Source organism: Parus major, chromosome 2 (genome assembly GCF_001522545.3).
Source record: "Parus major isolate Abel chromosome 2, Parus_major1.1, whole genome shotgun sequence".
Lineage (NCBI taxonomy): Eukaryota > Metazoa > Chordata > Aves > Passeriformes > Paridae > Parus > Parus major.
In genome coordinates this window covers 101344431-101370992 of record NC_031769.1, presented here as the reverse complement: position 1 = coordinate 101370992, position 26562 = coordinate 101344431, and the positions used below count along the sequence as shown (strand labels likewise).

At 39.5% G+C, this 26562-nt stretch overlaps 1 protein-coding gene across 2 annotated transcripts in view; it reads left to right on the top strand.

Annotated features, from left to right (window-relative positions):
- ARHGAP28 (Rho GTPase activating protein 28) overlaps positions 1-26562 on the top strand; it is a 78750-nt gene that overhangs the window by 40723 nt on the left and 11465 nt on the right. For both annotated transcript variants that reach the window (XM_015618694.3, XM_015618693.3), the window contains exons 2-10: positions 2671-2870; positions 7374-7591; positions 13090-13177; positions 15091-15248; positions 18831-18996; positions 19107-19198; positions 20535-20612; positions 23910-24072; positions 25199-25281. In XM_015618694.3, the coding sequence (XP_015474180.1) occupies positions 2671-2870; positions 7374-7591; positions 13090-13177; positions 15091-15248; positions 18831-18996; positions 19107-19198; positions 20535-20612; positions 23910-24072; positions 25199-25281 (1246 nt within the window). The remainder of the gene's footprint in view (positions 1-2670; positions 2871-7373; positions 7592-13089; positions 13178-15090; positions 15249-18830; positions 18997-19106; positions 19199-20534; positions 20613-23909; positions 24073-25198; positions 25282-26562) is intronic.

The following is a 26562-nucleotide window of genomic DNA, read 5'->3' as shown; positions in this document are numbered from 1 at the left end:
TGGGGACCCTCGGGGGTTCTGTCCCTCAAAAACCCCTGCTGTGCCTCTGTTCGGGGCTCTCTGTTCTGGACCTGACTTTGTTCCCATGCTGAATAAATGGTTTCGTGAATGGGGGCCCGTCTTGTTGGTGTTTGATGCTGGTCCCCAGAATCCTGCTGCTTCCCTGGACAAGATCCTGAAGTTGCTGGCGGCAACATAAAGGATGGGAGCCAGTGATGCTATCAGGGCTTTCTGATCCAACTCATGTTTGATTCCAGAATGGTGAGAGCACTCCTTCCTGCAGTTGCTGGCTCAGGAACTCTGGGCTGTGCTGTATAGCATGTGTAGGGACTTACTTTCCACAAAGGTTTATATTAAGCAGGGACATGAATTTCTCAGGGAGCAGCAGTGTCAGAGCCTTAGGCCCTGAGCTGAAGAGGAGGCTGGTGAGGGAGAAGCAGAACAGACACCAGGCCTTGGCATCTTCTCTGCTTGCACAATGTCCAGTGCACAGGGTCCCCAAACACCATTAAAATACCAGCCAGTTTTTCCTTTTTCCATATTTGTGTTCACTATCACCTTTTAAATGGAAGAACTCAGGTTTTCACAGCAACAAGCAATTGGTTGGTGGGTGCTGTTTGCCCCATCCCACCTGGCTCACAGCTGTCTGCTTCTCAGGGGTTCTGCTTCTGCTGGTTAAAACCTCTGCTCGGGGATGCTTGGTACAGTATCAACTTATCATACTTACGTCCAGTGATCCTTGAATTTTTCTTACTTGCTAATGTCAGGAAGAGACATAGTGAATCTATAAAAGAAAGAGAAATCCATACAAAAACCCCAGAGGCTGACATGTCCTGATGCATAATTCCAGTGGTTATAATTTATCAGGTACCCCAGCCGTGTGAGGCTTTGGGAACAAAAGCTGACTGAAACATCTCCCCAGAGGGAGAGCTACAGCGAAAGCATTTTAACCACACTTGTGTCACAAATTCCTCTTGCATTTGGTGACTGTGGCTTGTTCTAATTAACATAGCAGTTTCAGCACTGTGTTTTAATGCAAACAAACTGTTTATGAGGGGAGAAATGGAAAGAAACTCAGAAGATAGCACTTCTCTTCCCAGAGAAGGTGTCTCCACCACCCCATAGTGTGTTCTCTCCTGCTGCAATGTTGTCACCCATCAGAAAGCTTTGTTTCCAAGAGCACAGGGGCTGATTTGGCAGATGTATTGTCCATACTGCACCCATGAGTGTTCAAAAAGAGGCAAAGGCCTGAGCTTGGCCTTTTGTAAAGCCTGATCATGTCCAAAGCTGGATTTGTTGTGCTCTGTTCTTTCCACCATAGCTCCCCAGCCTGGGGCTCAGACCTAGGCCAGAAGGACCTGCCCAGTTAAAGTGAGGAGCCTCTGCAAGCCCCAGGGAAGCATCCAGCCTTTCACTGGTGGCAGGGAAGGATGAAGCAGAGGCAGCTGCACAATGAGGGAGAAGCATGCTCAGTCAGCTTTATGAAATAATACATTGTTTATATATCCAATAGGAAAACTTTGATAAGGAGGGAAACACTGGAAAGGAAGTACCTTTATTTTAGTGGAGTAAAAGTGATGCCTGTGGTTTTAAACAAAGGCATGTTGGCAGGATCATGCCATACAGAAAAGGAAGAGAAAGGGAAACTGCATTTGAATTAATCAGATAAGTGAAGGTCAGAAGACCTTATGTCAGAATTTTCCATTAATTCCCATGGTCTAGCTCTCTGCCAAAATTGTGTTACCTCCTAACTCCTTTGTACAAATATTGTTGTGGTTATTACTACTGATTACTGTACCTACTGCAGTTACACATACTGTAACACAATCTGTTTACAGTATTGCAGCCATAATAACGCAAAAGAGCAAAGTCAAACAATTTTCATGGTGGGTGTTATATAAGATTTTGAATGAATTTGTATAAGCTGCAGTATTTATATCAGCTGCAAGTACTTACAGTGGGGAAAAGACAAGAGCAAAAGAGTAAGGAACAGACTTAATTTTAATTCAACCCCTGTGTTGAATCTTAACTTGAAACTTGATTTTTGGTGAATCATATTTTTTTTTTAACCTGTGATCAAAACCTCTGTTTGACCTAGAATATGCTATTTTAATTCAGTGAAATTTTGTTTTCAATTATTTTAACTAACAAAAAAAACCCCAAATCTTTTAAAAATTATTTTCAAATAAAAATAATTATTTTTCCAAATTAAAATCTTTCAAGCTTTTAATTCTTCTTTTGGAGTAAAGATGAGTTTGTAAAATATTTCAGGGTTCCTAAGTCTCATTGTTTTTCCGTAGAGTTTTTACTGAAGCATTTCAGCCAGTAAGCAAAACAGGAGGGGATAGAAAGAGAGACTGAGATTAAAAGAAGTGAAAATAATTTTCCAGTGTCTCTTTAGATGGATACCAGTATTAGAAATAGAAATTGCATTTCCTGAGTTCTCTTTAGATGGACATCAAAGAGATAAATTATTAAATGTGAAATACATGTCCAGCCATAATTGTTGTGAGCGACAGACATCATGATAATTATCAGAAATGTGTACTTGGCCTCTGAAATCTTGTTCCCTACTTCCTGGTACAATAGTCACTGGTTGCCTGCTCCATTTGCATGGCACAAGTTAGCATGATAGAAAGATGATTTTATTTGTATCATTTCTCTTTTCAGAAAGTCTCTCTCTCGCTGTCGAAGAATTAACAGGATGCTTTCCAATGAGTCAGTACCTCCTGCCTTCAGTCGCTCCAATTCACAGGCCTCCATGGACAGCACTTCCATGGAGGACTTCTGGTGTGAAGTAGAGAGCATCAAGGAGAGCAGAGAAGATGGATCAGAAGAAGCAATGCTCTTGGAGTTCAAACCTGCTGATGGTGAGCACATGAACACCGTTTATTCCTCATACACTGGCTTTGCCTCCTCTCTGAAGAGTCATGATCTCCTTCCTTGTGTCACTCTGTCTGAGCAGAAATACTAGTCTGGGTCTGTGATCATTGTAGTTCCACTTCTGAACATCACAGTCAATCACTGGCAAAAAACAGTAAGTGTTTGGTTTATGCACTGGAGCCAGTAATTAACTTCTGAAGTAAGGTTCGTTGCATTGATTTTATTTGTGCTTCAGGAGGACAGATACAGTGTAATTCAGAAAAGAGAGGCACTCAGTGAAAACTGAATTTCCAGCTTTAAATGGACTAAACCAAAATATTTAAAGTAGCAAAATGTTGATTTAGCATGCTGGAACTTTAAACTTTCTGGCTTCTGGTAGGATATGATTCAGATTAAAGTCTTGAAGCAGTTTTCGGTTCAATGTCATTTTCTGCTATCAGGAATTTGATACCTGCCTGTTTCTCTGAGACTGCCCAATTAAGATATCATTCAAGGAGAGTTTAGAGATAAGTCTGAATGTAGGGATGCCTCCATCATTCAGACTCCACAGTTTGACCACATTAATTCGTCACAACGTGTCCTGAAGGTATTACTGCTTCATTCTGTTACCTTAATGTTTTCCCCTCTCTTGTTAAGTACTGTATTTGGAAAAACATGCAATATGTGCTAGCTTGTTGCAGTGCAGCTTTGTGTTAGATGATTTGATAACTCCTAGAACAGTGGTTCTTTTTTTTTTTTTTTCCAGTTAGGACCCCATTTTGTGTGTAACACAAAATACCAGCTGTTACTATACAATGAAACCAAATTTCTTCCGAGGTTGTGACCTGCTGATAACTGCTGCAACCCTTCTGTGGCTCCTGGCCACTGGTCAGTAAATACTGATGTAGGGATAGATTCTGAAATGATGGTGTGTTCTTTCCATACAATTATTAACACGAGTGATGATGTGTTTTTCCTACCTTGACATGCAATGGGATGTCATTAATTCTGCTACCAGGAAGAATGGTGGAAAGTACTACTTTATTAAGCAATGAAATGCGTGACCAGTCATGGTGAATGACCTACGCAGAGGTATCTAGCTCCAGCCATGTACTGTTTCCATAGGAAACACCTCCCATTCACTACTTTCCAGCTGGGCTTTCCTGGAAGCAAAGGGAAAAGACCAGTTCACCAGAAATCTTGGTCTGCTGTGAGGGTTATGGTCAGTCAGCTTAAGTCTAGACTGCACTCCTCTGTTCCTAATTGATAAAATTTCTGTCTGATCGTACTCTTTGTCTTGGAGACTCCATAAAGAGATTGTGAGCCCCTTGGTGCCTCCTCCATGCAATGCTTGTCAGCAGGAGCTCACAGGTGTCCCTGACTTGTCTGCACAGTTAGGGGAATGACACAAATCTGTGAGCTGCCAAGCTGGGTAACTTAGTAGGACAAGGCAATACAGGAGCTTATTTTCCAGAGACTTTTCCATCGGTTTCATCACTGCTGAACTAAATCTTCTCAATAGCCTGAATTCTGCTGCAGTCCCATGTTACCCTTTGTCTGAGTACACCTCATTACATCACATTGATTTTTTCTCCTCTGCCCTGAATTAAAAATGAGAATGCAAGTCAAAATGCAATACATCTCCACACTTCATTTACCATAATACTGTTGTCTTAAACACATGTGTAGGTATTTCACACACCCACACACAATCAGGCAGTGTTTGTCCTAGTTATTAACATCAGAAATATATTCAGTCTGGGATTATAAATCTTGGAAATAATAGTGAGTTCTATTAAGGTCCTAATAGGATAATGCTCCTTGCCAACAATCAAAACACCAAAAATCAATGTGGAAACCCTCAGGACAAAATAAAAGCAAATATTCATCACCCTTTTGAGACGTATTTGAGAGGAGGAGATGAATATCCTTAAGAAGAAGGCCAAAGGGTGATAGAAGCCAGGCAGGCATGACTGTCAAAACCTCATTGTGATTTGCCAGACATCATGTGCAAAGGGCAGACAACAGCACACTTATTCTGTTGATGTTAGCAAATATAGTCAAAAAAAGAACAGAAGATCATGACAAGTGACACAAGGGATGAAAATGTAGGGGAGGAGAAGTCATGGTGTATTTAAGATGTCCATGCTGTGTAAATTTGCTTTACAGCTTTTGTTACAGGGCTTGAATGCTGTGAGTTATTTAAGGTTTTATCTGTGATTCAAAGCAAGACATGCCTCTTTCCTAGCAAGCTCTGTGAGAAAAAGAGAATAACTCTCTCAATCATCTATCTTCTGGTGGAGCAGAATCAAACACAGTATCAAGACCCTGCTGTATTAGCTACTATAGCTACTTAGCTATATCACTATAAAAATAATGCTTTCTAAAACAACATGGGGGGTGTGTGTGGGGGGGGGTTAACCTTAATTTAATACAAATGTGTCATAAAATTTTGACCATTTTTTAATGTGTATATTTCTTCTCTTTAATAGTTTTACTCCTCTGATTGCTGTTATGTCTTAGTCTGTGGTTTGTGTGGAAAGGGGAAAACAGGAAAAGGCAAAAGCCAGAGAAAACAAGTCACAGGATGACTAGTAAGCACGCAGAATTTCATGTCTGCCCTGCTATTTTTCATAACAAGTTTGATTACAAGCTCTATTCTTGGGAAGAACATGTCAGGACAAAAGCCAAAATTAATATAATTTAAAAGCTGAAACACAGACATATGTGGCTCCAACAGCAGCACATGAGAAACAGAAGAGACCTTCTTAGAAAGAAGAGTGAAAATGGCAGGAGTACTGCTGGTTCAAAGCATACAGAGAAGGAAAAGGAACAGTCTGTCATCCTGTCTGGATGTGGAAAGGATAAGAGCAGAGACAAGCTATTTCATGGGATACAGGGCTGGTCACATCACTGTCTAACACAGAGCAGGGGTTTAGAAGCAGCTATTTTTGTAGTGTTTTGTAGTGAGGCAGGGCAGTTAACAATGAAGTCAGTGATAGCACATGCATAAGATGCTTTTGCTTGTCCCTACAGCCCAGTCCTATAATTTTCTCTTTTGTGTATCTAACTGCCAAAGTGCAGCAGACTGGTGTCCATCAATCAGCCTGCATTCTGATGTCAAGAAGAGGCAATAAAGGGAGAGTGGAAATACCAACCTGCCATTAAGACTGGCAAGAACAATAAGTGCATTGACGAGTTGTTTTATGGAACATGCTGCAAATTAATCCATTTCCTGTTTGACATGTTTATTTGTAGTACCTCTTCTTCAGTCAGAGCTGGAATGAAATTACTGTCTTGTGTCAAGCAGCTTACTGCTGAGCTAGGTTTGCTCGCAAAATTGAAATGAAGGACCTCAAAATCTTCCTACATGAAGAGAGATTTTAAAAGACTAGGACTGTTTATTTTAAGAAGAAGACAAATCAAAAAGCAGTGACAGAAAAATTTAAAATTACTGAATGATTCAAAGAAGGTAGATTGGGACCTTCTCACAGTCAGATAATGACAGGGCATATTCATTTCAGGTAACAGGAAGTAAGCTGGAAACCTATATTGTCTTCACATGGACAGATTTTGGTAGTGAGGGGACTGCAGGTATGAAAAGATGCCAGGTGCATATGCCATGTCCAGTAGAGCCAGGATAGAAAATTCTTACCACAATGCATAACCTCACTATGGAAACAATTGCATTATTGAACCTGTTGGGAAGCAGGTATTGAACAGATCAAAGAAGGTATCAGTCACTAATTGAGATACCAAGAAACACTGGAGTGTACAGTGCTAGTGAGTCTTTAATAATTAGAAGTTAGGGTAATAACTAGCATGCAAAGATGGCTATTTCTGCATCTTCCTTCCCTGCATGACCTCTTAGACACCTACCCCTTCTTCCTGACCCTTGTTCTTTAGTGAGCAGCTCTGGTTCTTAATCATCTTGTTCAAAACAAGCAATTGGACTTGGTGGACATCACCCTTCTGTCAGTGTGGCTTCTTCACTAGCTAACTACCAGCCAACACTCTGGAATCTGAAATTGCATCATTAGTTTGCAAATACATTATTCTATTGCATACGCACCTCCAGAATTTTTGTTTATTTGAATTGGAGTACTGATTTTATTTCCATCAGCTAAATGGCTTTCTCCAGTACACCATGCCACAAATGGTGAATGTGGTATAAATGGTAATTGAGGGGATTTATGCTTTGGAATTAGGAGTTAATTTTAGGGACCTTGCTTTGTCTGGCTGGTTACTCTGCTGCCTTCTTCACACACATATGCTGATGAAATGCCTCTTCTGTTCTCCTCATAAGCCTCTCTTGTGCAGACTCTGAACAAACTGAAAATTGACAATATGTTTACAAAACTAACTTAACTTGCACGTGTGGCCTAAGAAGGGTTGGAATTAGAGTATCCTCAAGGTAAAGGCTGTGGTAGCAATCCATCATGCCAACTCTTTTCCTTCAGTCCCCTCTCCCTTCCTTATCAGGCTTCTTAACATGCTCTCTTCCTCCACAGAAGGGGAGCTGGAGGCAGAATGGCTGCAAGATGTAGGTTTATCCACGTTGATCTCAGGAGCTGAGGAGGAGGATGGCCAAGCCCTGCTGTCCACTCTGACCAGAACTCAAGCTGCTGCTGTACAGAAGAGGTACAACACCTACACTCAGACCCTGAGGAAGAAGAACAAGCACACAGTCCGGGATGTGCGAGACATCTTTGGCACCGGTGACTCTTCTGTAAGTATCCTCATGCATGCCTTTGATCTTAATTTTTATGCAATTTGCAAGTAGCTCATCAAAGTTTCTGCCAGACAGGAACCCTTTCCTGGTGACTATGTACAGACAGCCTGTAGCAGTTTCTGACCCTAAGACCAGTCTTTTACTGTATACAGTACATTTGAGAGGAAAGGAAGAAACCAAATACAATGGTACACAGTTTTGTAACTGACCTGTAACAAAGTTGTATCTGTTCCCAGCCTTCCTCCTGCAACCTCATGTCAAGACTAATATTTATTCCTTTATTTTTTGGAAATTGGTGAGTTACTCTTGGCAGCTATTCAAAATTTTGATGGCTTCTGGGGACACTTGCTATTTACTCGGCAGTCTCAGTGGTGAAGTAAAACTTGTCTAATGAAGCAACTGGGGTTCGAATATGCATAAGCAATTAAACACCTGCCAGCATGATTGTAACTTGTACACTGGCAGTTACATTTCACTTATATAGCAAATGAACACCTATTAACTGTTCATTTGATTCATGGCTTCAGAAATCAGCAGTACCTCAGGAGGTCTCATCCATTTTTCCCCTGAGGATAGCTCTGAACGTACTAGTTCCTGTCAGTGCATGTTTTGATTCTGGTGAACGCAGTCAACTGCGTGAATTTAGTTCGTTGCTCAAAGCAACACATGTGATTTTGCATTTATCACTCATGATATCTTAAATGGGAGTCACCAGTAAGATCACAAGCTCCCCTTTAAAATGAATATTAAAATTGTTGCCATTATAGGACTCCAAGAAACTATTTTTCATTATGGTATTTCTTTGTCCTTTTCTGTTTGTTCTACCATCTCCTCAGGGCTTGATATCCTGGATTATTAAAAAAAAAAATTGGGAACAAAATTGCAGCTGCATAGTTATATTAAAATAGCAAAGATATAATGTCCAGATAGTTAACCTATTTGTTTCCAAATTAAACACCTGGATTATTTTGTACCTCTTGTGCATATCCCACAAATATATCCAGAAACATCCAGTAGTTTCCTGTGGGCAGACTAACTTTCCTGAGAGATATCAGGCATGTTTGCATGACCATTAAAAAGCTGGTGGACCTTCTAATTATATTAGCTTACTTCTTCTGATTGAAGTATTTGTAAACCATAAGGTGTTTAAATTTTTTTTACAAAAGCTTAAGTTTCCTAATAAATTTCAATCAGCCAAATGAGCATTGTACTTTTCCTCTCAGATGGGCACATTATTGATTTATTTTTGACCTGCTTATTTTCCCCTTCTCACTTGATAATGTTTCTCATTTGTAAAAGGAATTTGGATCTTCAGAGCAATTGCCCTTCAAATCAGTGTCTTATCTCCTCCAAAATTCAGTTCGCTTACTAGTTCTGTATTGTTAAAGTCTAAAAGATAAGATCAAATAAGTAATTAAGTCTTCTAGCTCTTCTTCCCACAAAAATATGCAGTTCTGCAGGTGCTGACCTAGATGTTAAACCCAGATGCCCAAACCCAACTGCAGAGCACACCATCACCTCCCTCCAACAGACTGTGAAACATTGTATTTCTAAAAGCCTGCAAGTCCCCAACACTCACTCTCATTTTCCTTTTCACAGCTGCTCCTATCTCTGCTGCTTGTTACAGGATTTAGAAACTTTGTCCTAATTATGAGCCCTTCAGGGATAAACACACTTCAGGAGGGCTTGTGTCCCTGACTCAAGGATTTCCCAAGCGGTCTTTTTAAGGGGGTATCAGCAGTCCCTGGGAGCTTTTCTGCCTCTTTGGGCATGGCCCTAACAGCTACCTGTGAATCTTTGTGATTAATCAGTTTAGGGAAGAGAAGCACAATAAAACAACCCAGCCAAAAGAAAAGAGTGGCAGGAGATGAGGACGGACAAATCTTTTCAGCACAGTTGAGCAAGAGAGGCTGTGAGGTGACTGCTTGAAATTACATGCAGGTTTGCTTACCCATCCTGCCTTTTAGTTTAGAAGTAAACAAAACATGCTGCAAATAGCAAACCAGCTCTAATTGTTTCACATAACTCTATAATCCTCTCCATTAGGAGAATGGATTTACACCCTCTTCCCAACAACCTAAGACTCACAAGAGCCTAGAGGGATGGGTCACAGGATGGATTACTCTCTTCCTTGGCTAATGATGAGAGAAAAGATGATTAGCTCACTAGGGTCACCTGAGATGAGATTTAGGGGACCTAAAGAGGCATAAATTACTTGTCATCTGGACTGGGGGAAGAAAAGGATAGATTTGCCCTTGTTTTTTCCTCTGTGTTCTGAAAAAACTCTGCCTGCTAGATGTTTTGCTACTACTGCCTAGTGTCCAGGCTCTGCATGGGTCAACAGAGAACAAAGGGTGCTTTTCCAGCCATCCTGCCTTGAGGTCCCTGCCCTCATGGCAGGACCGTCCCCTCAACAGACAAAATTAACTGAAATAAAAGGAAATCCAGCTATTACTGTTCTTGTTTGGTAGCTTCGGATTTTGTGATTTTTTACTGTTGCCTGTCCTGGAAAGGTGCTGCAGTCTCACAAAGATCCATGCCTTGGCAAGTAGAGCAGCCTGTCCCAGCTGAAGTGCTTTTGCTCTGCTTCAGACAGGTCTGCAGCCAGCAGACTCGACTGACAGCCACACTACTGAGTTTTAAATTGGATGGTTTATTAATCACAGTGGCCTGATTTTCCTTGCTGCTCATACCTACCCTGCTGCTTCCATCAGAAGCTTTTGGCTCTGCTAGTGCTCAGAGCTTAGAAAAATCAACAGCAGAATACAAATGGGAGACACACATACATTGATTCTGTTATTGGAGAGAGGAAATCAAGCTCTGTGTTCATTAACAGCCCAACCCTGTGCATTGCAATTAACTAAAACTCCTGAAGAGTTTTTACAAGCATTCTACTTCAGCAATGCATGACAAAATTGTGTCCTAGTTAAAGAAGAATCACTTACTAACCCAGAGCTATTTGCATGAAAAGGTGTTTGTGATGGCAGTGCTTGGAAATATGAATATATTCAAAGCATGGGCAATTGTATCCTGGCCAGAGCTGTAGGGTTATCCTCATTTGCCTTTATTTCCTTTAGCTGCAGGGCTGAAAGTAAAATTTGGTCTCTTTGGTGCTCCAATGATTTGGTTTTACATCTTCTACAATGAGGGTAGCTACTAAAGAACTGTCTATCTACCTCATTTCCATCCTCTCCTTGCTCTTCTGATTTTGTCTTCCCATTGGAAATTCCTGTGTATTTGTGGCAGTAAGCAGTGGGCTCATTTTTAGTGTGTCTAATGAATCATTTTCAGTTAAAAATCAGGATATGGGAAGTCTCACCTTTGCTGGAGCCCCAGGCAAATGAATAAAGCTGTCCCAGTTTATTTAAGGACACAATTTGATTTTTGGTCTTTCACATTGAGAGAAGTCTTCAAAACTTCTTTAATTTTCTTTTACTCTACAGAAATAATCTGGATCTTTAAATTCATGCATTAACAAGGTTTTATTCCAGGTCTTCCTAACATTAAAATAAGTAAAAATTGGGGGAGGGAAGGAAGACATTTTCACAAAAGAGACATAGATTTGGTTTCATTATACACTCTCATTGTGAAGGCTGTGAAATGGGACTGAGAATATGACATTTCCAGGTACCCCAGTTATTGTGCATGGTTCACATTATTCAGTTCCCCAGGCTAGGGCAGCCTGCTGCCAGCCCTGCTGGGTGCCAGGCCGAGGTGTGCAGTCCACTCCATCTTCCGTACCTGTGTCTGCCAGCTTTGCCCTGCTTATCAGAACCAGATTACTGCAGGTGCTTCACGACTCATTTCACCCATGTAACAAGGCTGGAAGTGTTGTTGGTTTTTTTTCCTAATAAACTTGACTGACTGTAAATCTATTCTGAATATTGTTCACAGGGTCAGACATTTTGAGCACTGAAAGTAGATGAGCCAGTTGCTAATATCTGTCATTAATTTCTCCATCTGGATCTTAAGCAGAAGCATAACTACTTTTATGGTTGATTTTTCCAAATTACTTAGGCGAGTTTAGCCATCCTCTCCACTTCTCTAGTCCCACCTGAAATTTATAGTGTTTTTTTTATATCCTGAAGCTTTCTGTGTAAATGTTGTGGGATGTTATCATAAAAGTATCGTTTTCTTTTTAAAAAAAATCTATGGTCCTTACAGTCTTTTGGCAGAGGAAGTCCATGTGACTCAATTCCTGTTTGCTATCAAATTCACAAGCCATTGAATGGACTCTCTCAGGAGAGATTTTATTCATGTTACATTTGACTTTTTTACCCAAATAGCTCAGAGGATAAGATTGAGTAAAACAACTAAAACTTTATTTCAGGCTTCCAATTAGAAGAGCTGCCTATCTTTTAAATATCTGAAATTTTTAACATGCTGAATGCTTCTCCCACACATTTACTACAACTGGGGGAAACAGAATTTCCCCCCTGAGGCATTGCTACTTGTTGATAAACAGATGACTCAACAATTTAAAGAGCAATTAAAAGAGCTGGTATTAAGAGCTCATGGGGCCCTACAGCTGCAGGTTCAGTTGGAAAACTGTGTCTGTTCCATCAGGCTCAGGGTGTGTGAGACAGCAAGTTTGAGAAAAGCTGGGGACTTCAGGAATTCCCACAAGCATGCAGCTAGCAGCAGAAAAAAATATAAGACAGAGTTGGAATGTTGTAGTTATTTTCGCTGAGTAACCTTCAGAGCACTTTTTTAATTCCTGACCTTGTTTTTTTTTTTTTTTTCACTCAAGAACAAATAGTGAGCTGCTAGTGCCCATGGAACACACTCAGATTTGTCTTTATGAGTCACAAAACTGCTGAGGACAAGGCCAAAACTCCACTGCTAAGAGGTGACACTGCTTGAAAGTCACCCCCTGGGCTGCCAAGCCACTTCTGTGCAGCACAGAATGACTTCTGCAGTGGAAATAAATTAATTTGACTATGGAAAATGCTTCTTTGTTCCCTCAAAATTTTTTTTGCAGTTCACTGATAAAAGTATTAGTGTATAACCTTTGGGAGGACATCCATCTTTAAATAACTCTGGTGCCCAAATCACAAGAGGTAGCAGACAGACTGATTTCTGACAGGTCACTGGGAATAGCAGGTACTCAACATGTGCCAGAGAGTCTTCAGAAAGATTTGTAGCCAAAATGATTAAAGCCAGGATGAATTACAATTTGAGGAGGATCTTTTGGTTAGTCTATTTCTGTACAGCAATTTACGTAGCTAATTCCAATCATTTTATAGGACAGGACTCATTAGGTACAGCAAGCTGCAATGTTACTGACCTCCGCATGGTCTAAATCTGTGCAGTCTGGGGAAGATTGATTCTCAAGCTTGGCTATGAAAACTATACTCTGAAGAATCACAACAGGTTGTTTAATCTTGTCATGAGAGTGTAAGCTGAGAATGATACACCATTGCTTGAACTGTAGCAGTTTCTGTCCGTAGACGTTTGCCTTCACTGCAGTCTGATCATTTTTCCTTGCCTATCAGCCCACATTTGAGACAGTTCCAGTGTCACCAGTATCTTCTAATGGTATCCAGCTTCCTGGGCAGAAGCCAGTTTGGAAATCAGTTAGCTGTGAGTATGACAACATGTAACCAGTGTTCACTTCCTCTTAGTAAAATGACAGACAGAAAGACCCTTTTGTGGTTCAGAGGTCAGTCCCCTCTTTCACGTTGGGGTAGTGCTGCATATATTTCTCTAAAATCATTGTCAGCTTATTGTCATGCAGGAACCAAAGTTTCCCATTAAAGACCAACATTGTACAGACACAAACTGCTGCCCTTGAGGCATCAGCATCTAAAAAATGCTGATCATTGCAAGGCTGGGAATGTAAAAATAATCTGTAAGCATTATCATGCAGAATTTGTCCAAAATATGTCGCTGGTGTATTTTCTTGTTGCAAATCAAAGAGGCATATTTCCTCCACATTCCTTCTCCAGTACTGCATAAATTGTAGCATTAGAAATTTATAATTTTCCTAGTTCTGCCCTGTTATTCTGATCTATGAATGGTGTTATCCCTTAAATGCTTTTCCCTGACAGTGATTGGCAGTGCTAATGAGAGTAATAGCTCTTCTCTACTCAGTGTCTGGATAATTGTTGGCAACCTTCCACGACAATGTCCATCTCTTAGTTTGAAAGCTCTTTCCATCACCATTGTTAAGGGCTTAACTAAAGGGATATAGTACCCAAATTTCTAAACTAGTCCCTTGGATGTTTGTATCATTGCCCCAGACATTTTCCTAGGTGTCAAAAACTTCTCTGCCAATACTTCTGCTCTGCAAGCAGTTTTACTGAAACAGATGGGGAACCAAATGCCATGGGGTACCATGAGCAGTCTGTGGTCCCAGGTCCAAGGGTGGAAAGAGAGATGGAAAACATCTTAAATGGCTATGACATTAGACAACAACTAAAGCCACAGTTCAGAAGCCACTTAATAGCACACTTAACTTTTTTCATATCAGACTTGTAAAATAAGTGGTGTTGCAAAAGACTCCCTGCAACTGTAAATGAAATGATACAGAGAAAATGTATCATTTCATTTACAGTTGAATGAAAATTATAAGTCATGTCATGTTTTTTAATTCACTTTCTGATTGCCATGGCTTTTGAATACACTTGTGTCATGTTAGTCAATTCTCCTCTGCAGTCCTGGAGGCTGAAATTTTGTTTCACTTTCAATTAAATTTATGATTCCATCCCAGCTGGGTGTAGGAGCTGAACCTTACATGAAAACTAAAACTTGACCTGAGATACTAGAGATCCACCAGGAAAGTTTGCAGCCCTGGAACTCATTTATGTTATCACACTTTGGCCTCCATGACAATAGCGTATTTCTGGATTTAGCTGTACTGATTCCAAAATTTTTCCCCTGACATCCAGTAATTTAAGGAGGTGAATAAATTTTAGAGAAGAGCAATAAGTCATTTCACAATATCTACTAGAAATGTCAGTAGATAGAGTGTTTTTCAAACTGAAATATTGTACATTTTGTCCCGTTACAGTGCTATCCACCTAAACTATCAGCAATGAGAAATATGTGTATGTGACCACATAAAATATATGCACAATGTCTTGTGATTGTAAATAAGTCGTGAGTAACCTGAGAAACTGTGCCAACAGCATTTTTCTGTCAAGACCTTTTATTTTTAATTGCTCTTTTGACAAGTGCCACCACAGTTTGCTGGCCTGGGAAGACAAGGATGGAGTAAAAAACTTGGTAATTCCTGATAAACAGGAAGTTCCAGCTTGACTATTTTTCTCACAGAAAGCAACAAGTTAAATAATCTAAAACAAAAAGAGGGATTTTATTTCTAAGGGGTTATTTCCTTGAGACAAAACAGGAACATGCTGTGGTTTGCACTGAAATTCCTCTTTGAAGCACTTCCTTTATTGCTTTCTCAAGAATTTTGTCATCTTGGTTCAATTTTTTAGTGTCTTTGTCTTAAGTGCAATTCATCATTCATATATAATTTCCCTTATTTTCAGCTAAGAGCTGTCTAGACTGTGGAATAGATAAAGGCAGCCCATCCATAACAGAAGAGCTCTCCTATGATGTCTCTTTCTCAGAATCCATTACAGTCCTTCCAAAAACCCAGGAGTGGCCCAAAAACCAGAGGTTCAAAAAGGAAGACTCGGCTTTGCCAGTAAGTTTCTTCTCCATTTATTTCCTCTATTGTTTTCTTTAACACAGCAATTTCCTGCTTTATATCCCTAGCATGCTGGAGTCTGCTAAGATCCATGATCTGGCCTTTCCAGTGTGTGCTTTGTAGAGGCTTCTCAATATGCCTGCCTACTACTTGTGATTGATTCCCAAAGTTAATGTGGATATCCAAGACAGGTTTTCACTTGTACCCATCATGAATACATGCACCCAGATGAGGGTGTGTAACTCAGTCCACATCATCCACAATTTTTTCACTCAGAAATAAAAACTGCTTATTGGCATTAAAGCTAGCAATCATTTTCATTACTGGTCTACTTTCCTACTTTTTTCCCCCACAGATTATCTGCCTTTGTTAACATATGGATTGAAAATTGCTTTGCAGATGAAGGGAGGAAAGGAAAGCAAACCTTAGTCCTGCAGCAGTACTGGCTGTTTCCAGTCAGTATTGAGTGCAATCACACTATAGGCGATAGTACATGAATTGTTCAAGAAGAGTTTGCCTTATCGTCCAACCAGACATGCACTGAGCAGTTGTGTCATTATCTGGAATGAGGTCATGGAAGTCAGTTTTCTACTTACATCAGCCCTCACAACTTCCATCACTGAAAACTGGAGCATTAATTTAGTGTTTCCAACTGCCTCTTTAGTGACATTTATGAAATAGCTCTAAAGTATTTGGAAAAAATTCCTGAATGTTAGGATGTCCTGAGGTCCCAGACTAATCTGAAATTGTTACAATCCACACAGACATTGAATTATCTGAGAATTAGTCAGTTGTCCATCTCAGATTCCATCAAGGAAGAAGAAGCTGAAATGCAGAAAAAACCTTCTATGTTGAATGATAAGATACTAAGTAGATTACATAACTTATGTGAAATCCCTGTGCTTTTTTTTGTGTCTTTGGTTTTTTGGTTGTTTTGTTGGGTTTTTTTTTGTTTTTGTTTGTTTGTTTGTTTTGGGGTTTTTTTTGTGGGGATAACTTGTTGTGCTGTGTAGAGTAAGGGTATCTCTGCACTCATCATGATTTTGGCCTTTAGTACAATACATGCACGCTCACAAATTTTTCTGTGCAACAGCACAGACAATTCTCAGTTGACAGAGCAGGGAAACTGATGGCAAAGAGGGAAGAGAAGATGCCATATTGAACATGATGGATCTGTGGATTCATAATTGATAAGCTATAGAAAATGCCACTGTTGTGCTGGAGTTGAGCAGCTCTGCATGCAGGACATAATTTTGTGAGCTTAGAAGACCACACAAGAAATATTCCAAGCTGTTGCAGAGTGTCTCTGAATAAAGTCAACAGTCTGTTGATGTTGGCCTTTCACTTCATCTGCTGCCACTCGTGGTACTTGGTTTTTTCCCGTGATGACTCAGACCATAATGGGCCTCAGGAGAAAAATCACCTCTTGCTCTGTTACACTGACCAGCAAGTCCCCTACTTTCAGGACTGTCCCTCCTTCCCCATGGTGGGACAATGAGGCTGCACTGGATGATGTGCAACATCACACTTTCTCCGGGGTGGGTCTGACAACATAGCCAAATTCACTGATGCTGTGTACAGAGCTGCACAGAGAGACATTATATATCATAAAACAGCATGTCCCCTGCAGCAGGGAGTCCCCTGACTCCTACAAGACTCAACTCACCATCCCCAGGAGCATAGGGATTTCCCCAAAGTACATGTGATTTCTCCAATGTGGGACCATGATCCATGTGACTTACTTGAAGATATTACAGAACCACAAGCCTGAGTACACTGCACAGTTCCACATAGAAACAACATCACAAAGTATAAGACACAATCCTTAGCCAAAACGTTAGTAATCTAATTTCAGGATAGCACAGCCTCCTTCAAAACTGCGTATGACACCACTGTAAGAAAAACCACTGGAAAATTGTGACACGAGAAAGACAGCCATCCCCAAATTTTGTATTAACCACAGCATCACATGATAATGACCCTAGGAGTCAGCCACTGTGGAAAATCATTGTTTAATTGGTTTTGCAGTGCTTAGAAATTTTTCTCCTTCACCCCAGAAAATATATGTATACAGTCTGGGTTTTTTCCTTTTTCTCAAGGTGATTTAGTGCATTTTGACTACTTTTGCACCTTTTGCATCACTGGAATCAAAATGTGTAGATACTCTTTAGTATTTTATGTGTCTTCAGAAGGCTATACCCCATGCAGCTTTGGTTATATTAAGTATCAGAATAAGGGTAACAGTGGAATTGCTTCATTCCAAGGAGGGAATATTCTGTGCTAAAAATGCCCCAGGCAGCATGTAAATAAATTATTCCATTCCCAACGGTCTTTCTCCCCCAGTTATTGTTAACCCCTCTTGAAAGACCATATGCAGTGAAGTTTATGAAGTCCTATACTACATGATCTAGGTGTCCTTTGTATTCTCTTCATTTTGAAATCTGGTGTAAGTTTAATTTTTGTTTTGATTTGGTTTAGGTTTTGTTTTTTTTTTGTTTGCCTTTTTCTTAATCAGTTTGATTTGCTTAAAGATGGGTTAAATATCTTGAGTCCAGATTTGTTAAAAAAATTGAAGGACTGAGCTGAAATCTCCAGAAGCCAAACATTAGCAGAGGCTGGGTTTCCACTCAGTTCCATAAAGGAAGGAGATGATTTGTAATGCTATTTATTTATGCCTCTGACTAACAATTCCTGGTTTAAATTACAATAAATTTGAAAAACACACAATACCAAAGAGCCACAGTCCTTTGAAAAGCAGGTTTTTTACTATGACTTTGTTATTATGTCTAACAATTATGTCAGAAACTGATGGATGTTTGTTCTTTTTGATATTTGTGCAAAGGCATCTGTCATGACACAACATTCCTGGCTCTGGTCCATGACACTGCAGTTTCTAAAATATGTAGACATCTTCACATGCCCCCAAATTTCTCAGTATCATTTAGTTCAAGTCTGCTTGAGCAAATTATTTGTTAGCTCCTGGGAGTCCTGTTTCTATGCTTTCCTGAGTAATAAAAAACACCACTAAGTTGGCAGATTGGCTTCTGGACTAAGCAATTTTGCTTCCAGGCTTTCCCTCAGATCTTTACTTTGAACTCCCCTGTAAGACCTCATAAATTAATAGCATTGTGCAAAGCAGGCATGGATTCATCACACACATACAATTGGTATAGAACCATATCCATGATTAACTGTGTCAGCCACTTCAACAGCATTCAAAGATGTTCTGAGGAAGGCAGAAGCAGAGCAAAATACTACATCCTTCTGAAACTGGGCAGAAGTTTTAAAGAAGCACATAAGTCATTTGTCCCAGCTGAAGTAGAGGCACTGAGGTGCTCCAGCACCACTTCCCAGTCAAACTGCAAGGGTCCATGGTGAGGAGGAAGCTCAATTTTATGTTCAGGTGGATGGAAGCTATGTCACCATAACAGGCCAATCTACAGGCCTTTGGTTCATTTCTTTATTGTTATCCATCTACCTGAACGTGACCTCCAATCACATACGTACATCTCTTTTAAAACAAAAGTTCACCTCCTGTAACTTTTGTGCAAATAAAGATGCAACCCATCTCTACTGCAGAAATTCATTGTTCGGAAAAGCCGTTTTGGACTGACAGAGGTTGGGGACCTCTCTCCTGAAGACATGAAGAAGATCCGCTACCTGTCCCTGATTGAGCTCACGGCCTTCTACGACGCGCTGGGTGTGGAACTGAAGAGGAACCGTGTGGAGAGGGTGCGGGGACGAGGTACCATGTGTGGCATCCCCTTTGCAGTCATGCCCATCATGCCTATCAGCTTTCAATGAAGATGTGGCCTGTGTTTCCTCATTTTCACATTTGTTGTTATTTTTTTTAAGAGAATGGTCTTTTCGGTGTCCCCCTCACTGTACTGTTGGAGAATGATCAAAAGAAGGTTCCTGGAATAAAAGTACCCCTTATCTTCCAAAAAGTGAGTATCACTTGGCTGGCTTGGTCAATAGGATTTGCTTTTCCATCATTTGCATTGACACTCAGAGTCATCAGATAAGAGAAGTTTCTGACGGGCATTACAGACTGGCAGGTGTCTACAGACTGATTGAATGTTGTGGTTTGAAAACTTTGTGACAAAGAGAGAAAACCTGCTCCTTTTTTTGGTTTTTATCTGTGGTGAGGACCCTTTTTGATTTTTGTTATGTGATACCATGCAGGAAACTTCAGGAAAAAAATGTTTCCCTTTTTCATTAAAATAGAGAGCCAAGTAAAATTACATACATGTGTGCAGAAGTGGCAAAGATGAGTTATCTCAGGAGTTTTAATTTCACATTAATTCAAACCATTGGTATTACTTAGCTACTGTTTCCAGAACGGAAGTGGTATCTTCTCATTGAGGTTTGTACAACAAGACAGAGGTATTTAAATGAGATGCTTGGCCATACAGAGACACCCTGTGGATGTCTTGGAGGTGGGTCCACAGACACAAGTACGTGTGCAATTGCACAGATTTACACAGACTCGAAATGGCAACAGATTTCCCTGTAAATACTGAAAAAAGGAGAAGTGTTGGGGAATTACAGGGGAAAAACTGACACAACTTGGGCATTTACATGACTTTTCAGTTAGCTTCACTGCTGCCTTATCAAGATAACATTGGAAATTTGAAGAATCAAGGTTAGGGCAGGAAGCAGATCTGGTGATGAAAATCCAGAGCTGTATGATTAAATGCTGGGAATTTTTTTTAATTTCCTCAATGTTCAAAATGATGTGAAATCAAAACTACTTTTTTTTTTTTTTTTTTTTTTAATAACCAGTTGGAGTGGAATGTTTAGTCTTCTGTTCACAGAATTTTCAAAATAAAATATCCAGGGATGATTTTCTAATCTGAGTTCTCAGTTCCAAAAAACCTATGTTATCTGTAGACCTTTCCATTGTGCTCCTTGGGGCACAGTTAAACATTTCTCAGAGCTTATTTTTCCTTCAAAATACCATTGTGTTTAAGTATATCTGCTGTTTCATTAATACTTGTACGTGTTAATTGTTCTATAGCAGTGCCAACTCTCAAGTCAGGGATAGAGGAGCCTATTGCATTAGCAGTTTTCTGTACTCTGTATACTCCTTACTTCAGAATCAGGACTATGGAGACAAATTAGGCAGATTTGTTTTCATGAGCTGGCTGGATTTCATTAGCTAGTTCCATAGAAATGTATCTTTTTCAGATTGGTTTCAAGGATACCTAGACAGAAAAGAAAGTCAGGAGAATGATTAAGAGCTTCTGAGTATTTTCCTGGGTTTTTTGTCTCTTCTTTTAGCTGCTGCTCAAGCTTGAGGAAACAGGTTTGGAAACTGAAGGAATTCTACGGGTTCCTGGATCTGCCTCCAGAGTCAAGGTATACACCCAAGCCAGTTTTCCATCTTGTGGACCACAGACTCTATGTAAAATAATATAGCATACACACAAATTCAGACTGCACATACTTACTGATCTGTGTAGCTCAGCATTCCTGTTTTGCCAGTGAAAGGTCAAATTAGTTCCTGGGAACCAATAAATCACAGACCATTTGGTCTATTACTTTGCTTTAGTTAATGTTCTATATAAAGCACAAACTTGATGTTGAAAGTGATTTTTCTCCACGAAACTTTGAGACATCCATTCTGTTTATCTCTTGTCATCCAAAATTGCTGTGATCTTATCTCTGTTTTAATTTATTTCAGAAATGCAGAGTTCCTAAACTGAGTGAACATCAGATAAAGATCTTATTCTATGTCATTTTAACCTCTGTGTCATTTTATTTTTCATTTATCGTCTGTGATCTTGCAATTTCATGTTCCAAGTGAGAGAAATTTGGCCTCTGTTCACTGTTGGCAGCCTGAAGTACTGCATTTTCACAGGCTATTTGTGTGCTATGAACACAGTATAATTGGCACCCAATAACCTGACACTGTGGGCCAGTAATATTTGCAATTGTTTCTCCAGACCAACTTCATTCCAGGAGCTGGAGGAGGCAAATTAGAAAAACAAGACAGTTTTTTGTTTGGTTGTTTTGTTTTTTTTTCTGGACTTAGTAAGGTCTATCTCTTTCTCAGAATTTTGCTTTTTTTTTTTTTTTTTTTCCCTTAGGCTTTTTTTGATCTGGTTTAAGCAACAGCTTATAGTGCATCCTACTCTCACGTTTTCTTCCTCAAAGAAGCTAGTTTTGTGTTCTGAGGCAGGAAGTCTCAGCACTGTTGCAGCCACACAAATGTTGGGGATTGCTAAACCATTGGGTGGGCTGAGGATAATAAGAAATGGCTGAATAAGAAAAAAGTAGCATTACATTAAACACACCAAAGATAGGCAGTAGCATCCCAACTCCTTTGACTCTGCATTGATAAAAGAACCTAGAGCCTTGAAAAGTGCCACATCTGGCAGAAGGCAACTCCTAACTTGCCCTGTACTTTTCAGCTTCCTCATTTTTTCATACAAATGCTTGAACATTATTTCACACAATCCCAAATTTTTCCAGCCTTTCCATAGAGATTACATAGCAGGGTTCTGATCTAATTAAATAATTTTCATATTCTTTGCATACACTGTAGTGTGTCTTGCTCATGTATTTTTCACAATCTGTATCTGGGATCTGCTATGAGATATGACTTCATATTCAATTCCTCTATACTAGGTGGTAAGTTAAACTGCCCATATGGAAGTTTTAAATTATTTGAGTTTTGGTTTCATTTGAGTCTGCTCAACAAACCAACAAGCAAGAGAGAGATTTTTTTTTCAAAGCAGATCCAGATTTCATCCTTCAAAAGCTTTCATACGTTATTATGACATTAGGACTCGAGGGCATTCCAACTTTATTTCAGCCTTGTTTGGAGAAAGAAAAGGCATATGGAAATGATTAAAGGTTACTCTTCTATAAAACAATGAATAGAAGAAATTAATACAAGTTTTCCTCTGTAACAAAAGCTCCAGTGAACCAATAATGTATGATGGTCTAGTAAAGGATCAGTCATGTTAAAAAAAAAATTGCAACATGTATTTTAAAAGTATTAGATGCATACATAGATACATGTATATGAGGAAGGGGAGTGAGGGAACTGAGTGTATAAAATATATGCTTACCTATATGGAGTGATAAATATATATATGTGTGTGTGTGTGTGTGTGTGTGTGTATATATATATATATATATTTATATATATATATACGTATGTATGTCAGAAAAGTGTTTGTGTTTCCAAAATCTTGCTTTCTATTTTTGTGGCTTTTTCCCAGTTCTCATCAGAAAAATGTGGAGTAGAATTCTGTCCTCTTGTGCTTTTGATGAGGTGAGGATTTCTGTTCCACATTTCCAGCCAGTTACAGGAGAGAATTCAATCTAGGTGTTTTTATCAATTATGTGCAAAGGATGTGAATACAGAGGAAGCTGAGGTAGCCCAGATTAAAACCAGTAAAATGGTTTTTTAACACTTTAACTTTAAAATGGTTTTTTAACACTTTAACATTTCATGCCAAATCCTGAACAACTTACTACTTCCGTTTGTGCAACCATTCTACTTCTTTATGTGTGACTGTACTTGATATGTAATTTCCTTCCATTCATGTGAGGTGTGGCAAACAGAATTAATTTTTTTAAGTTTTTCTGCCTGAATGGACTGAATTTTTTGCATAATATTAAAGTACATCTGACAAAATCATCATCTGAAACCAAATATCTGCTGTGTATATATTTTGTCATAAATGGTCTCATAAAAAGCAGCAATGAACTTCCTATGGATAGGACAGTGTTTGGCCAGTAATAATTGTAAAAGCTGCATTATTTATAGATATCTTTATATTAAAATATTGTCCTTCAACCCTTTTAACTCAATTTTTTGAGGAATTTGCATTTCTCGATCAGTGTTCTGTGTTTGAAGCCAAATCCTGTTCCTACTAGGAACCTTGAGTATTTCCCTTTCCCATGCCTGTTTTGAACACTGGCTAGTGACCCTCCAGAACTAAAATGACCTCTGTTATGGAGCAGGATGCTGCCACTGGAGAACAAGGGGATTAAAGGAAAACCCAAAATGGTATCATCATCATTTCTATCTTAAATCTCTCTTGTGCTTTCAGAGGTTTAGGGGTCTTTTTATGCATTAAGGTTTTTCTGACAGTAATGGTTTTGTATCTTTATTTTTCTACAATTTGACCAAACCTAACTATAATTATTCTAACATAAAACTTCCTTTCAAAGATGGGAAGACCTGAATTTTAAGCCATTTGCTCAAGACCCATGGATTCAGACCATCTAGCAAGTTCACTGGCAGTGAAGAAGAAACACTACTCCTTTGTGACTTAAGGGTCAAAACCTCTGGAGAGTGTTTGAAACAAAAGAGCAGCTGTGCTAACTGAGTTTTCTGCTTCTAGTCCTAAGACATTGCAGAAAATTGCCTTGCTTTAAGATAGTTCAAACTGTTCACTGGCAGAAATCTAGCTGTAGCAAACCAAACTTAGCCTGGGTTGCTAAATATCTATAGGAACTTGACTTGTTAACCTGCTCTGAATGCCACATGGCTGTACCTAGGCTGTCACTGGTTTAGGGCTGCTTTAATTCAAGCACTGTACAAACCTGCCTGCTGCTTGTAGTTGGATTTCTGAAGTGATCACAAACTGCGGGATCAGCAGCAGTGATTCAAGGCCAAATGTTTCTTTTATCTTTCAGAATCTCCATCAAGAACTTGAGGCAAAATTTTATGAAGACACTTTTGACTGGGACCAAGTACGAAATAACGATGCAGCAGGACTGCTGAAAATGTTTATAAGAGAACTCCCAAGCCCACTCTTCACAGTAGAATATCTGCCTGCATTCATCACACTTGTAGAAAGTATGTGGATATGGACTGATAATATGATAAAATGCAAGAGTAGACATTACATTTTTTCTCTCTCTGAAGTATAGAGAGAAAAGTCATGTAATTTTATTTTTTCCTCTATAGCAGAGAGAAAAACAGACCCAGTGCTTTGCCTAAACATTTTGATTTTCTGCAAGATTTTGTTTTCAAATGAGAAAGGTGTCTGCATTCAGCTATTACAACAGGCTTGTTGTGTGAACAAAACAACTGTTTAGTGTAAAAATTGAAACAGTGATTGAGTAATGAGTTTCATATATAGACTCTGATTCACCTTAATTGTAAGTTTCACAAATGAAAATTTCTGCAAGGTAAACTCAAATGACTGTCCTTTATCTACTGGACGTATTTTATTTCTGGTAAAGTTTATGTTGAGGTCAGACCATTGGGACAGGGATATGTACAAGCACAGAAAGGTTCAGGCAGCTGGGCTTTGTTTTCAGTGTACATACACCCTCTCAATCTCAGTACATTTTGTTCATTTCTCTTCCAGGAAGAATGCAATTGTACCTTGCCATGCCTATGACTTCACTGTAAAACACTCGAGCTAGGACAGACTGAAAGTCTCAGGATGGTGAATTTATTAGCAAATTGGTGCAGAAAACTGGGGATCTTTACATAAAGTTGCAGTCACACTTTCAGTGTCTCCATGAGTAGCTTTAAGGGCAGAAGGAGGGGACCTCTTCCCATAAACTTTACATACCTGAGTCTGCTCCTGGTGACTCCCAGTCTGCATGCAGTTACAATGGCTCAGCAGTTTGGAGATGACGGTCTGTGCAGAATAAAGTGACTTTATTCCCTACAACAAATACACAGATATCTAAGAGTAACTAGCTATTACTAAAAAATACTGGATTGTTACTATGTAGATAGAATTTTGTAGTGCCTTGTGTCCCCATGTGAGTAAGATCCAAGATGATGAGGAAAAACCCACTCATTAAGGTGATTTTATATTTGGGGAAAAGTGTATGGTTAATCAACACCTAAGCATGCTAGTCTCAACCCAGGCACTAGCTGGTATTTCTACACTGCTGACACAAGGTTTTTAAAACAAACCAATTGCAGTGGGGATTTCAAAAGCATTAATTATTCATGTCCTCAGAAATCTCCAAGATCAAGTTACAACTACAAGCTTTGCATCTGTTGATCATGCTGATGCCTGAAGCCAACAGAGACACAGCCAAGGTAAGTTCTTCATTTGCTATCTCCCGCCATCTGTGGTGCTTTTGACTTTTAAATGAGAGACTGGTTTTTTTCAGATGCTACACCAGGAAAGTATTCATCTGTGTTTTTTATTATTTCCTTGAAAAGGTGTTCAAATTTCCTGGCTGTCATTTCTTTTACAAGCAATAAAGAAATAGTTATTGGGGGTGTCCAACTGCTGGATCTCAGGCATCATTACTATTAATTTCTAATTTCATTTCTAATATTCATTTCATTTCATTGCTCCTCATTTCAAAGAGGCATATTCCTCACTTAGTTTGGACAAAACAGGTCCAGTTTCTGGATTTTCTGTATAACTGAAATTCTCCAGGATTAATTTAAAAGAGAAGCTGCCCTCTAGGAGCTTGCCGAGTGTGCTCCTGGTACTGGAAGTGTTCCCAGGGCATTGGACCAGACTGCAGAATGTAGTCCAAAGTTAAAATGTGCATCTTCAGTACAGATTTCAGGACCTCACCCTCAGCTAGCTTGCCTTACAAACCCATTCCCACCCCCATGTACTACTTCCTGATACAAACACAGTGGTTACAAGCATTTTGGATGCCTGGAAGCTCCCAGATCTGACTGCAGCTGTATCCTGACTGTAGGAGACAGTGGTTGCATCTTTGGGCCTGTTTCTACATCAAGGAAACCTGAGTGAACAAGCTTTCTGGGAACCTCTAGACATTTAATCAGGTCCCCTGCTATCAGGACCATGCAGGTCTCCTGCCTCTGAAAGCCTTTCACTAGTCAGGTTAGATACAACTTTATGAGTTCAGGTTCCTTCTTTACCTGTATGTATGTATAAAGTTGTATGTACAAGGGATAAGAACAGCAACTGTCTTCAAAGCACCTGGAGGTTTACTAGTGCTCTGTAAAGAATAGGGGTTGTTTCTGCTGCTAAAGTTCATTTGGGTATAGAGCTGCATATGTAAAACACATGCTAAATACTACTTTATTATTAATTAGGCTTCTGTACAAAAATAGGAGTGATGACAAAACTCCCTACACAGCTCCATTCTCTAACTTCTCCAACACAGTTTCTATTTTGTAATTCTTGGGTATGTAAAAATGTCTTAATTGCTATGTCAGGGTACAAAGACAGTGGTTTTAGTGGTATGGTTTTTGTGGTTTAACCGAGAGGCAGCTAATACCTGCCATGGTTTAACTCTAGCCAGCAACCAAGCTCATGCAGCTTCTTGCTCATTCCCCCATCAGTGAGATCAGGGAGAGAATAAGAAAGGTAAAAGCTAGAAAATTTGTGAG